General features: G+C 45.8%; 1 protein-coding gene across 1 annotated transcript in view; it reads left to right on the top strand.

The window, feature by feature from the left end:
• ADGRB1 (adhesion G protein-coupled receptor B1) overlaps window positions 1-14282 on the top strand; it is a 317920-nt gene that overhangs the window by 119267 nt on the left and 184371 nt on the right. The window contains exon 4 of the mRNA XM_054167432.1: window positions 14099-14257. Within this exon, the coding sequence (XP_054023407.1) occupies window positions 14099-14257 (159 nt within the window). The remainder of the gene's footprint in view (window positions 1-14098; window positions 14258-14282) is intronic.

The following is a 14282-nucleotide window of genomic DNA, read 5'->3' as shown; positions in this document are numbered from 1 at the left end:
CAGTCTTTTCTTTTCTGTTAGTTCCTTTTTTGGTGTATAGCTTCACTAATTTCTCTCTCTCATTCACACACATTCCTGCACTCCCTGAGGAGTAAGGGAGAAAAAGGGCTAATAACAACATTGAACTTAACACACCTGGACAGACTTGTTCAGAAGGTAAAGTCATAATCCATCTTTACTGGCATAATTTGCTATGCTGAGCCCCCACTTTGAAACACACACGCGTGCTGATAGCTGTGCAACAGGCACACCAACAGGCTCAGCCTCTAAATGTGGACCTTTTATTTTTGGTGTCTAAAGTTGGACCACTTGAATACCCCACACTGTAATTCTTTTGTGGATTTGGTGGCAATAGATGAACTGCCACTCCCCTTAGGCACCTTCAGCCCAGAAACAGGTTGTGGGAAGTGCAAGAAGAACAATACCACGAAGACATGGGAGATACAGAGATAGTTACTGTCTGGCCAAGAAGCACTACCTGGAACACAGCCAGCTTGAACAGCAAATTTCAGATTAGGCATGGATACAACCTAGGTCCAGGTGTGCAGGACTGAGATATTTGCTTTGGTGACAACTTCCACAGCTGGGAAGTGCTGATTCTTGTTTGGATGCTAACTAAAAAAGTATTCAACAGATGAGTTGTGTTTGGCAAAGCCCATGAGTTATGCTAGATCTATACTTGGTCTTACTAAACATCTTGGCCAGTAGATGTTGCTCTTGGCTCATACTGATGTGCTCAAAAAAAAGATGTATCTAACCTAAGACATTTTGGAACCTTCTGAACCTATGCAGTGCAGATCTGCCCTTCACCCAGTGTTCTGATTTTGGCCATCACAGTTCATCCCCATGAGATGGGCGGGACAGCCAGTCAATATTTCTAGGGGAGATGTTGGATTGAACTTATCAGAAAGGTGGTGGAGACAGCTGTAGAGAGAGAAAATATTGGAGAGAAACATGCTGAAAGAGGCTGGTGTTAAACAAGTTTTGGGTTGGGGTCTGTAGGGGCTGCAGCTCTCACTCGGAGTTGAGCACCATGATCCTTTAGTGCCATGAGAAGCAGGTGCTGTGTGTCACATGTATCTGATGGTTTCAGATACAAGTGGTAGAGAGAGGAGTGGAGAGCAGGGCTGAACTCCTAGGGGTGTATACATGTGGGTATCTAGATGTTATTTGGCCATTTTTCCAGTTTCATGGAGTGTTAGAGGACACTGAATTCCTTGGTGTATTGGCACTCCATCCTGAATTGTGCTAACCATCAGTGATAACCCAACCACATCTGACTCCTCTGAGCACCAATGGTAACCAAAGGAAAAGGGGATGCAAAGAAATCTTCCTCTGTCAGTTTCCATCCTCTACACTCTTATGGACTAATTTCCACTCAGTTTTGGGGAGTATGCTGGAAAGAAAGCAACATCTATGATCTAATTCAAATGTACCCATTTGCACAGACCTTCTCAGAGCTCAGGGATGTTTGTCTGCACCTTCTCATATTAAAAAAACCAAACCCAAACAGCTAATGCACATGATGATTAACATGTAAGTACAGCAAATAATTTGTAAAGTAGTCTGAATTTCTGTGTGTCTGTTAATACATCCACTCTTCTCCTCTTCCCCCTCCGTGCACACTCACCTCTCTCCTCTGTAGTACCAATCACAGCAGTATTTAGGCACTGTCTAAAGCTGGCTCTTAGGATCAAGGACTGTCTGTGCCTGTTTTGCCTGTGGAGTACCAATCCCAGGACAGCTTTCATCTCACTCAAGGCCTCTTAACTCTGCTGGGATATAAATGACAAATATGAATAACAGAAAAAAATCATTTGTGAATGTCTGGGTGAATGCTGAACCTTTGTGGTATCTCGTTATCTCTGCTGATATAATCTCTCAACACTAGTCCTCAGACCAAGAGAATTTCATGTCAGATCTGTCTGTAGGAAAAAATGGTTTAAAGGACAGATTTTTAACTCTGCTGGCTAAAGATTATGGGCATCAGTGTCTGAGTCTGAAGGCTCGGGGTTAGAAAATGCTCATGAAGCTGCTTCAGATTTTCTTTAGGGAAGAGCTTTCTTTTAGTGGTGTTAACAAGAGAAATCAGGAGACCTCACCTGTAGCAAGGTAACATGGCCATCCTGGATGAATCCATTATGAAGAACAAGAGCTCAGCTCCTATTTCAGGATAAAAACCACAATGTAAGACCATGGGTATCCCGCATGCAGGACCAGATGGAGTTGTATTTCCTTGTATCACCCTGGGACTTTGAAGAGAGGTAACAGGCAGGTATGAGTGATCCCCTCTCACTATTGATAGAAAAGGTGATGACCTTTGGAACATGTATTTATGAGGAATTGCTTTAATCATTATAATCCAGTGCCTCTAATGGATCTGTGAGTGAATTGCTGTACCTGCAGTCTGTTTCACAGGGCCCCAACTTCAAACTGCCAACAAGGATGCTAATGACTCAACACATCTACTACCCCTTAGCATCAATGTCAATTGATCAATATTAACCCCCTAATTGTAATGTTTATCAAGGTCAATGTTATTGATTTCTTGCCCTGGATGCTAAGACATTCTAGATACCACATGGTTATTATTCCAGATACCAAACTGCTGCTCCTTTCTCCTCAAACTACCATGAAGGAATCTAGTAGCAGCTTTTCATTTAGGTGCCTCCAATGCTTTGAACATATCTCCACTTTCTCCTTTTCCATGGTGGTCTCAGTTGCCCATGGGACACACCAATGAAATAATTGTCGTTGACTTCAAATGCTTGCTATATAATAAACCCCCTTCACTCAGCTGCAGGCAGGATTCCCAAGGTGATTCTGCTCATACCTCAGATTTCTGGTTTTTACCTGAAACACTGGATGACTGAAAAAGTTCCTCTGTTTCTAAATGCCCTAAGTAATTTGATCAACCAATAGTGCTCATTTAATAGTCAGAGGAGCACAGACTGAGAGCAAGCAGAATGTTAATAATACTGACTCTTCAATATCAGATAAATCAGAGACCCTGCAAAGACCAACGAATGAAATGTTTCATGGCTAACTTCAAGATTTGTGGTGCCAAGGACCTGATCTCCTACCAGATAGCTCACTGTAATTTGTATCCCAGAGAAGGGAGAGAGACATTTTCTGGAAAATTACTATCAATGGGATCTGAGAGGCTTCAGAAGCTCATAGGGATACCTTAGATGGCATTCAGAGACCTGGAACATGCCTTTGGACAAAAAAACCATGAAGAACAGGTTGCCCAGGGAGGTGGTGAAGGTCACATCCCTGGAGACATTTGAGGTCAGGCTTGATGTGGCTCTGAGCAGTCTAAGTCCCTGCTTACTGCAGGTGGGTTGGACTAGATGATGTTTAAAGATCCTTTCCAACCCAGTGCATTCTTTGATTCTAGGGTTCTAGGTTTCTACATCTTTGGACACATCTTTCTCAGTAAGGTGACCTCCTGAGCTGCCTGGACATGAAGTACTTATTGTCTCACAACTTGGGTTTGCAGATAAGTTCATCTCTGCTCTATGCCCTCACCCCTTAGACACAAAACCAGCATTTAACTCCCCCAGAACCTTTTCACTCACCTTGCCCAAGTGGTGCCTGACCCAACCATTCTATCTGTCGTTCCTCTTAATAAGACTAGTTAATGAGAGACAGAGACAGAAAGTACACACACACACACAAATCCTAAAGCCTGCTCCCTTCTGCAATGAAAAACCCTAACGAGGTGTCAAAGGATGAGCTGGTATAGGCAGCCTGTGCCCAGCAAGGCAGCCAAGATTAGCATCTTCCCACTGCAGGATGAATGTAACCGACAGCTTTGCAAAGGAGAGGACACCAAAGGGAGAAATGTCTGCTGACAACTCGCTTGTTCATCAGCCTTCCTCAGAGGTGCACACACACTGAGTGCTTTCATGTGGTTTTCAACCACCTCCGTTCCCCTTCCAGGCAAAATCCTCATTATTGACATCTCTGTGTGAAGAGGGTTTGGCTGCACATCTCAAAACGTCATTAAATATTTGGTTTAATAACTGCCAAGGCGGCTGCCTCAGTATTGTGCTGGAGTTTGCATTTCTGGCTCTGTCTTGGGAACAGTTAGAGGAGCTGGGAGTGCTGTGAGCCACAAATAGTGTCTGCAGAGCAGTGTCTCCTTGGCAGAACTGTTCCTGGGTTGTCTCCCTGGGTGATTTACTCGGTGTCCTCCTGGAAGATGCTTACCCTAAGAAAATTTAACTTCTATCTGTCCTGTACAGCAGGTGCCCTGTGATACTGCAGGCAAGTCTTCCAGCTTCGCAGCCACTCCCCAGATGATCTTGCAGAGGCAATAATAGCACAGCCCTGCCTTGGAGGGCTCTTGATGAAAGAAATATGTCATAGCTTGTGGAGGATTGAGAAACTGTGATCTTGGGACCCATAGAAACCTTTCAGCTGGAAATGCTGTTCAGGAAACAAACTGAAATTGCACAGGGCTTGCAAAGCTCTGGGTGTTACAACATGTTGCTGCATTTATGGGTTTGTGCAGTGTTCTGCAAGTGCTTTAGAGCTTTTTAAGGCTGAAAACACCTATGGCAAAAACAAGGCCATTCAAGTAAGGGCAGATGGAACATGAAAGGAAATTTCACAAATGTTCTTCTTTGATTTCCTTTTTGAACAAGCTTTTATGCGAATAGATAGTTGCACTCATATCAGGAAAGGTTTCCATCAACTTGGGCTGCTTAGATTTTTATGTGTTCATGTGTTTACCACTGCACAGAGGCACAGATACAGAGAATCATAGAATCGCCTTGTTCAGAAGAGACCTCTAAGATCATCCAGTCCAACTGTTAACTCAGCACTGCCAGGTCACCACCAAACCATGGCCCTCAGCACTAACACTACGTATCTTTTAAATGCCTCTAGGGATAGCCACTCTCCCACTTTCCTGGGTAGTCTGCCCCAACCCATTACAGGCACAACACTTGTGACTGGCCTCTCCCAACTGGATTTAACTCCATTCTTCACCACTCTTTGGGCCTGGCATTCAGACACTTTTTTATCCAGTGAAGCATCCACTCATCCAAGCCACGAGCATCCAGTTTCTCTACACACATGTCTATGTTATGACCCCTCTGTGCTTTGCACAAAGGTCTGCAATCACTTTTAGAAGCAAATAGTATGTGAACTCATCTCTGATGTGATTTATACAGTAACAGAGAGGTTCAGGATAGGAAAGCATTTCACTCCTCCCTGATGGTGCATGCTGGATTTTCCTTCAAAATTCTGTTCTCTGATATTTTTCCTGCTCCGCTTTCAAATAAGTTAAGTGATTAGGCCCCTAGGGCTTTCTTAGGGGAAGAGTTTTCCATGTTCTTATTTGATCTCCAGCTCCAGACTAAACAGTCCTTTTTCCATTTCCCTGCCCACCTCCCCCACTATTTCCCAGAAATAATCTCTTTATCCCCAGTGTTTCATTTGCAATAAGCACAGCTTTATGCTGGGTTTCCTTGAAAGCTAAGCACTGTGGCCTCATTTCCATCTTCTTTAAGTGATTTGCAAAGCAGGGGAATATTGAACCTGGTCCTAAATGTTTTTCCAAACTGAGCCTTGTTACCTTCATTTGCATTGTTATGGAGATCAGTGGCAGCTTTGACCACTCAGCAGCTTTGAAAAATCACATCACTGATTTGGATATCCAGAAGTCAGTGATCTGAGCAGCTTTTTGAATAGTGATGGAGAATACTGGCTTGACCTTGAGCTGTCTGTGCTCTGAACATATCTCCATGAAAGAGAGTGATAGTAATAAAGTTAAGGTAGGAAGAGGCCAAAAAACTGGGGAAACATCATAAACCATCTTGTTGGCCAGATCAGAGGTCTTTCAGCCCAATATCCTCTCATCAGCAGTGTCTACCAAGAGAAAACTTTGGAACAAGACAATCGTAGGGAGTCCTTCCAGCCTTCAGCAGCTGGCAGCCCAGAGATCTTCTGATCATCACATTTAGTGTTTGGTTTTTTTCTTTCACACATCTCCCTAGCTACATTTGCTATTCATAGAAACTTTGGTTCTTTTTCATGCTGTGATAAGCACTGCACAGTTTGACGGTGCTCTGCATCTGTAAGTTATGTCCTTCATTGGTTTTGCACCTGTCTCCTGTTAAGTTTCATTTGACATCCTTCAATTCCAATATTGGAAAGCACAATGAACAGCCATTCTCTAGTTACCTTGCCATGGTCACTCATGAACTTTTATTGCATCTGCATCATTTTCCCACCATGACCCATCCCTAATCCATGAAGAAGAGTCCTAGTGGAAGGTTATGGCTGTTGTTAATACAGAGTTTGGCAGAGATAAGCGCACACAGAACAGAAAGAATGATCCTGGCTGTGCGGATGAACGCTCCTGTCTTGGATGTCCCCTGTCTAATCATAGAATTTGTTTTGGTTGGAAGAGGCCTTTGAGGTCATCAAATCCAACCATTAACCCAACACTGCCAGGTTACCACTAATCCATATCACTCAGCATGGCATCTACAAGACTTTCAAATAACTTCAGAGGTCGTGACTCCACCACTGCTCTGGGAAGCCTGTTCTGGTGCTTGACAACCCTTTAGGTGAAGAAACTTTTCCTGATGTCCAATCTAAACCTCACCCTGGCACAACTTAAGGTATCACCCAGAACTTTTTCTCCCAGAAAGGGTTGTCAAGCATTGGAACAGGCTACCTGATGGAGTCACCATCCCTGGTAGGATTTAAAAGGTGCATAGATGTGGTGCCAAGGGACATGTTTTAGTGGCTGCCTGGCAGTTCTGGGCTAGTTGTTGGACCTAGTGATCTTAAAGGTCCCTTACAACCAAAATAAAAACAAAAAAAATCAGTGATTCTAACTGTGGTGGCTTTATGTAGTCTAGGCATGTTTCTCAGACACAAGATGTCCTGGCCTGTTGAGTCTGAGAGAGCTGCCAACAAGAAGTGTCTGATGTAGTGTGTCAGCAAAGACCCTTCTGCTGTGCTCTATTGATTGTTTTGTGTTGATTCCTTAGTTTTTGCTGTTGTCACTGTCATCTAATTTAAGGCATTGCTGGTAAATTAAAAGTGAGTGAGTGACTGGCATCTGAGACACATCACAGCTGTCAGCTGTGAAGATAAACTCCAGATCAGGATGCAAGTCTTCCCAAAGATCAAGGGTGTTTGGACGAAGCATCTGAGTGGAGCTCTTTCAGTTAATTTGTAGTATGAAAGATCTATTCTTCTGGCATCTCTGCTGAAGATTCAGAACAAGACATGGCAAATATGAACTTGCCAGCTGATTCTCACCATCTTGAAATTTCCTCCATTTAACTGTGAAGAATTAAAATGCATTCAATCAGTCTAGCATGACGAGTCATTTGTTTTAGTGCATGGTCTTGATAAGAACCAACTGAGGAGTATCAAAAAGCCCTTTAGAAACTGGATTAAAGGCCTCCCTGAATGACAGTCTCCATGGCACTCAAACCAGACTCCTGAGCAGCAAGCCTGACATGCAATGGTCACCACTGAAAAACTCAGGCTAAGAATCAGAGAATTATTGAATCATTGAATTATTGAATCATCACAGAATCATAAAATCCACAAGGTTGGAAAAGACCTCAAAGATCTTCAAGTCCAACCTGTCACCACATATTTCACGACTACTAGGCCATGGCACCAAGGGCCACGTCCAATCCCCTCTTGAACACCTCCAGGGATGGTGACTCCACCACCTCCCTGGGCAGCACATTCCAATGGCTAGCAACTCTGTGAAGAACTTGCTCCTCACCTCGAGCCTAAACTTCCCCTGGTGCAGCTTGAGACTGCGTCCTCTTGTTCTGGTGCTGATTGCCTGGGAGAAGAGACCAACCCCCTCCTGGCCAATGGAAGAGACCTCTAGAGGTCATCTAGTCCAACCCCCGTGCAGTAAGCAGGGACATTCCCAACTAGATCAGATTGCTCAGAGCCCTATCAAGCCTGATACTGAAAGTCTTCAGAGATGAGGCCTCCACCACCACCCTGTGCAACCTATTCCAGCATTCCACCACCCTCATACTGAAAAACTTTGTCCTAATGTCCAGTCTAAATCTGCCCTTTTCTAATTTAAGATGGTTGCCCTTTGTACTGTTGCTGCATGCTATTGTAAACAGCCTCTCTCTAACTTTCTTGCAGTGCCCTTCTGCTACTGGAAGGCCACAACAGGGTCTTCACAGAGTCTTCTCTTCTCCAGGCTGAACAACATAGCAGTTAGGACCATTCTCAAAAAGTCAAAAAGACAAGCTAAAGCTTGCCATGTGATGGAGGTAATTGCTGCTGGTTGTGATGGGAATCTCTGGAGCTGGAGGTGTGAGCCACAGCCAATCCAGTTAAAGGGAATAAAAAGCAAAGTAAGAAATGCCTTCAGTTCTGCAAGGCTGTAGCTGAGAAAATTTTGCTAAGTGGGAATGGGTTGAGTGTGTGACCTTCACAGGAGTCAGTGCCTTGGTAAAGCAAAATCCTTCATAATACATTTGCAGCAGACTCATTATTTCTGGATTAAGGACAGATGGCAACTCAACCCGCATCGATCAGTGGGATGTAGCAGTTTGTTGAGAGCTGGTGAAACAGGACTCCTGGGGCAACAGGGACTATCTGCAAAGGGTCCCATTAACATCAGTGGGATTTTGAACTGTATTTTGCATGACTGACTTGCTTCCCAGCATCAGAAGGTCTCCTCCAACTCCACGCTTGTAATCTAAGCAGGGGCAGAGCAGGGAATTGTGTGGCAGACAGGTGAGAACACAGGTTTGCTGGAATATGGCGAGTCCATGGAAGTTGTTGAGGCTGAGTCACTCATGATGAAACAAGTGATGGGGCATGTATGCAGCTACTGCAGTGACAAAATCCCACTCGTGTCTCTTCACTGGGCTAAAAGCATCTGGACAGACTGAGGCCAACTGTGCAAGGTTCAAAAAGGCCAAATTCTGGGTCCTGCACTTCAGTCACAAAACCTCCATGAATGATACAGGCTTGGGGAAGAGTGGCTGGAAAGTTGCTTGGCAGAGAGGGATCTGGGAATGCTGCTCAAAAGCTGACTGAACATGAGCCAGAATTTTGCTCAAGTGGCCAAGGCCAACAGCATCCTGGCCTGTATCAGGAATGGTGTAGCCAGGAGTAGAGAAGTGATTTTTTGTCCCTGTACTCAGTAGTGTTGAGGTTGCACCTTGAGCACTGGGTTCAGTTTCAGGCACCTCACTCCAAGAAGGACATTGAGCTGCTGGAACCTGTGCAGAAAAGGGCAATGAGGATGGTAAAGTCTCTTGAATACAAGTTCAAGGAGTGGCTGAGGGATCTGGGGTTGTTCAGTCTGGAGAAGAGGAGCCTGAGGAGAGACCTCATTGCTCTCTATAACTCCCTGTAAGCAGGTTGTAGTGAAGTGGGTGTTGGTCTCTTCTCTGTAGTATCAAATGATAGGATGAGAGGCAATGGCCTGAAATTGCATTAGTAAAGGTTCAGATTGGATATTAGGAAAGATTTCTTTACCAAAAAATATCAAACATTGGAACAGGCTGCCCAGGGCAATGGTAGAGTCAACATTCCTAGAGGTATTTAAAAGACATTTGGATGAGTTGTTTGGAGATATGGTCTAACAGTTGTGTACAGGGAGATACTAGGTAACAGCTGGACTCAATGATCTTAAAGTCTTTTTCACTCAGATTCTGTGAAAGCCTCTGTGTGGTTGCCATAGCTCAGCAGCTCCACAGCCATGGTAGATCATTCACTTGTTACGCAGCCACCCCTTCCCACCTGACATATGCTTTCAAGTAAGAAGCAGAAGAACCAAGTGTTTTACTCATGGCACAACATTTTCTTTCCCCCCCTTCAAAGGTGGGATGAATATAACTTCATATAATAGGGCTTTAACTGATTGTTTACAGCACCACTAAAAAAGACAAATCACCTGAACCACTGAATGACTAGAAACACTGAATGACTAGGAAAAGCAGGAAGATTTCAAAAGGTTTATCTGACAGCCAATAAACAGGATAAATAACACACAGTATTTCATTTGTCAGGACCATGGGACAACCTGATGATAAAAAAGGACTAATCCATAAAGTGAGGAATACTTTTGTCTTGGCTGTAAATGCCTGTGTTGATTTAGTAAGTGCTCTGGTACTTCTCTATCTTCTCTAGCACTCACAAATGGCTTGGAAACGGAGAAATAAGGAGAGAAAGGAAGTTATTTGTGCTCAACTGCATAAAGAGATCTCATTCCAGTTAAGGGTTTGAGATCATGATGGGTTTTATCTTGGTTTGACTGGTTCTTCTGTTGCTGAGGGTAAGCAGAGCAAGAAGTCTGAGACCGGAGCATAGACTGGCCCATGCTCTTTGCTTGCAGTGAGACCAGGCAGCATCTATGTATTTTCAGGGGACTCATACAATCATAATATGTTATATCCCCAAGTGCAGACCCGTTTGAATAATGCATCATCAAAACAGGGACACCATGTCAGACAATCAGTCTGTATAGCCAATCTGCATTTTAGAACCACAGAATCACAGAGTTGTGGTCAGAAAAGATCTTTTAGATCATCAAGTCAAATCATTCTCCAGGGCTGCCAAGTCTGGTGCTAAACCATGTCTCTCAGCACCACATCTGGGTATATTTTAAACATCTCCAGGAATGGGGGTTAAACCGTCTCCCCGGGGAGCCTGTTCCAGTGTGAGAACTGCGTCGACCCCGAGCGCTCCGCTTGTCCCAAGCGGCGCCGCTGCCGGGCGAGTCTGCACGCAGCACTCTGCACAGCTCCGGGGGCGCAGCCCTCCGCCGCGCCTGCAGTGCGGGGGTGAGGGGGAACCGGGGGCTGCCGGGGCAGCACGGGGAAGCGGGGGAACGGGAGGAATCCGGCAGCGGCGCTCTGCTTCGCACTGCCTACAGAGCCCTCTGCCCACGCCGCTCCGTTCCCACAGCTGCCTGTCCCGCCGGCCCCGCGCCGCTCCGTTCCGACCGATGCCTGCGGCCCGGAGAGGCCCATGTGGCATAGCCCTGCGCCCCCCGCGCCGCTCCTCGCACTGTGTGCACCTGCTGCCAAAAAAACTCGGCACTGCACAGAATCACAGAATCTCCCAGGATTTCAAGCCATGGAAATGGTGCTATCCCTTCTCTTTGATACGTAGTTCCCCTACTGCGTTTCCTTCCCGTTTTCCCTCTGCTCTGGTCCAATCTAATGGACCGTTTGGCAGCGTTTTGCCTTTATTTACTCCAAGGGAATTACTTGAACCTTGGCACGGAGCCCTCCCACCCCCCTCGCTGACCAGCGTAACCAGGTTGTGAAAGAACCCTTTCAGTGAAGAAGTTTTTTTCTAATGTCCAACTTCAACCTCCCCTGGTGCAACTTAAGGCCATTTGCTGTTGCTCTGTCACTTGTTACTAGGGGGAAGAAATTGACCCCAGTCTGACTACAGCCTCCTTTCAGGGAGTTACAAGGTCTCTCCTCAGCCTCCTTTTCTCCAGCCTAAACAGCCCCAGTTCCTTTAACCACTCCTCGTAAGACCTGTTCTTTAGACCCCTCATCATATTTGTAGTTTTTGTTCATAAACACAACAGTAAATAATCTTTGAAGACACTGGAGCAATTATGCATCTCAACTTAAAAAACATCCTAAGCAAATAGATCCCAAGCAAAGCCAGGGCTTATGTGGTGCTGCCTTCTTCCTTTTAAGCACCACTCTTAATTTGTAAGGGAGTGAGAGCAAAGAATCACAGAGTTGTCCGAGTTGGAAGGGACCTCAAGGATCATCTAGTTCCAGCCCCACTGCCATGGGCAGGGGCTCTTTCCATTAGATCAGGTTGCCCAGAGCCACATCAAGCCTGGCCTTAAAATCTTGCAGGGATGGAGCTTCCACCATCTCTTTGGGCAACATGTTCCCATGTCTTACCACCCTTATGGTGAAGAACTTCTTCCTAATGTTTAATTTAAATCTACCCTCCTCTAGCTTGGATCCATTCCCCCTAGTCCTATCACTACCTGACTCCTAAGAAGTCCCTCCCTAACTTTCTTCTAAGCCCTTTTCAGATACTAGAAGGCCACAATAAGGTCTCCTCAGAGCCTTCTCTTCTCCAGACTGAACAACCCCAACTCTCTCAGCCTGTCCTCATAGGAGCTGAGTTCCAGCCCCCTGATCATCCTTGTGGCCCTTCTCTGGACATGCTCCAGCATGTCCAGATCCTTCCTGTAATAGGGGCTACAGAACTGGATGCAGTACTCTAAGTGGGGTTTCACCAGAGCAGTGTGTTGCAGCCCAGGACATGATTGGCTTTCTTCACCTTGCTGGCTGGTTCACTAACCTGTGTTTCCATCCTTCTCTTTTTTCCCCATCTTATCTTCATTCTTAAGTTTCTATGCAGTTTCCACTGCATTTAGCAGCGTGAATGTTGCTGAGCAAGTGTTGATTTTCAGCCTGTCTTGGTAGTAGAGTATGAGGTCATGGCTTTATCTTGTATCAGTCCATCCCTGTGAAAAGTGATGCTGCTAATGTCCCTGTATTCTTATCTGACACATAGCTGGGCTGTTGAGCACCCTCATATTTCCAAGGTAGGCTGCCTTGGGTGTGCAGGAGTACACAGCTCACAGGACGGCTGTGATCTCCACTGCCTCATAAATAGAAATACAAGGAGGCTGGGTCAACTGAAGTGCGTTATTTACATCTGACTCTTGGTGAGAAAAATAAAAGGGGTTTTATTTCATTTTTATTTGAAAAAGCAGCATTTGCCTTCCTCTCAGTGTTTCCTCTCTTATAAAAACCCCAAACAAAACAAACAAACAAAACCACCACCAAACCTACATCTTTGAGCTCATTATCTTTCTCTGTGCCTGAGCACAGCACATAGCTGAATTTCTTGGACTTGGAGCATCTCCAAGTGTAGCTGTACATAATGAGAGAATGCACAGCAGGAAAAGCACCCATCTGAGAGTGGCCACCTCTGCGATGAAGGGCCACCTCTGCTCCTCCCCATGAGGTGGGCAAATGATAGAGCGGATGCAGTCAACAGATGTTAGAAGCATAGGCCTATAACGAAGCATGTTTTAGCTTGCTGCTTATGGCCAATGAGGAGTGAGCTGACCACTGAGGGATATGACAGCTTATCCATCACTTGAAGAGCTTGGGTGTTCCCCTGCTGTCTTTTTGCAACAAGAAACCCAGCCTTGCTGGGCTCCCCGCAGGATGCTTGCTGTAAGGCTTTGGACTCTGGGAGGCAAGCCAGATTTACATGGTCTTCATGGTCCATTCTGCCATAAGTGGTTATGGACATCCCACCAGGGCCAGTTGTTCTTGGCAGCAAGCTGGAAAAAAATAGGGTGGAGAAGGTTGCACAGGCTCAGCATTTGCCTTCTGCAAGTGGCAGGGTCATCCCTGCATAAGGGGCTTGTTGGCTCCATCAACATGCAGGACTGTAGCTGGTGGCACAAGGGTGACAGCTGCCATATTATTGAGACTAGCCATGAGCATGGCTGGGAAAGGAAGCCAAAAAAAGCACCTTTATCTTACGGTCCTTATAGATTGCTCCCAGGGGTGCTGCAAGAGTGCTGGAGGGGAATTTCATTCCCCCACCACAGCTGTCCTTGAGGGCAATGTCTGTGGATGGTGGTACCTGTAGTGTGGGGAAAAGGAGGGAATGGGTGGTAGAATTCCTCTTATTTCTCAGCTTCCTTCTGCTTGGTGGGGGAAGAGAAAGGAGAGACAATCTCACTGATGCTGGATGTGTATCTTGAAATGTTTTGCAAGTGTTTGTTGAGGTCACAAAACAAAGAGTTTTCTCAGAGGAGGAGACTGTTGTGCAGCAGCAAGGCCAGGAAGAGCTGGACTAGATAGAAATGGTGTCAAGCAAAGTGCCTGTTTAGAGACAGGGCATAGTTGAAGAGAAATCAATGAAAAGCTAATGCTTATCTCTTCCCCTCCTATCTCTTGACTTTCTGGACTACTCTGTGGTGTCAAGTCCTACCAGATGTGAAGACACCCCAGGTTCAGGGCTTGGCAGTGGAGGCACCGTAGGGTGTGCCAGGTGGGTGTTGTCCTGGCTTCATGGGTGGTAGCCTCTGGCTGAAGCTGACAGGGCTTTTCTGGATTTTGCTCAGGTGGTTGGAACTCGTGGTCAGCTTGGGGGGACTGCACCAAGGACTGCGGGGGAGGCCTGCAGACCCGTATGCGCACCTGCAAGCCCCTTCCCAACGAAGGTCTGGTCTGCGAGGGAGTCCTGGAGGAAGGCCGGCTGTGCAATAGGAAGGCATGCAATAGTAAGTGGAGGCATGTTCACCCGCA

This window comes from Dryobates pubescens, chromosome 14 (assembly GCF_014839835.1).
Source record: "Dryobates pubescens isolate bDryPub1 chromosome 14, bDryPub1.pri, whole genome shotgun sequence".
NCBI lineage: Eukaryota > Metazoa > Chordata > Aves > Piciformes > Picidae > Dryobates > Dryobates pubescens.
Note: the sequence above shows the minus strand (reverse complement) of the source record. Positions and strands in the feature narration are given on the sequence as shown.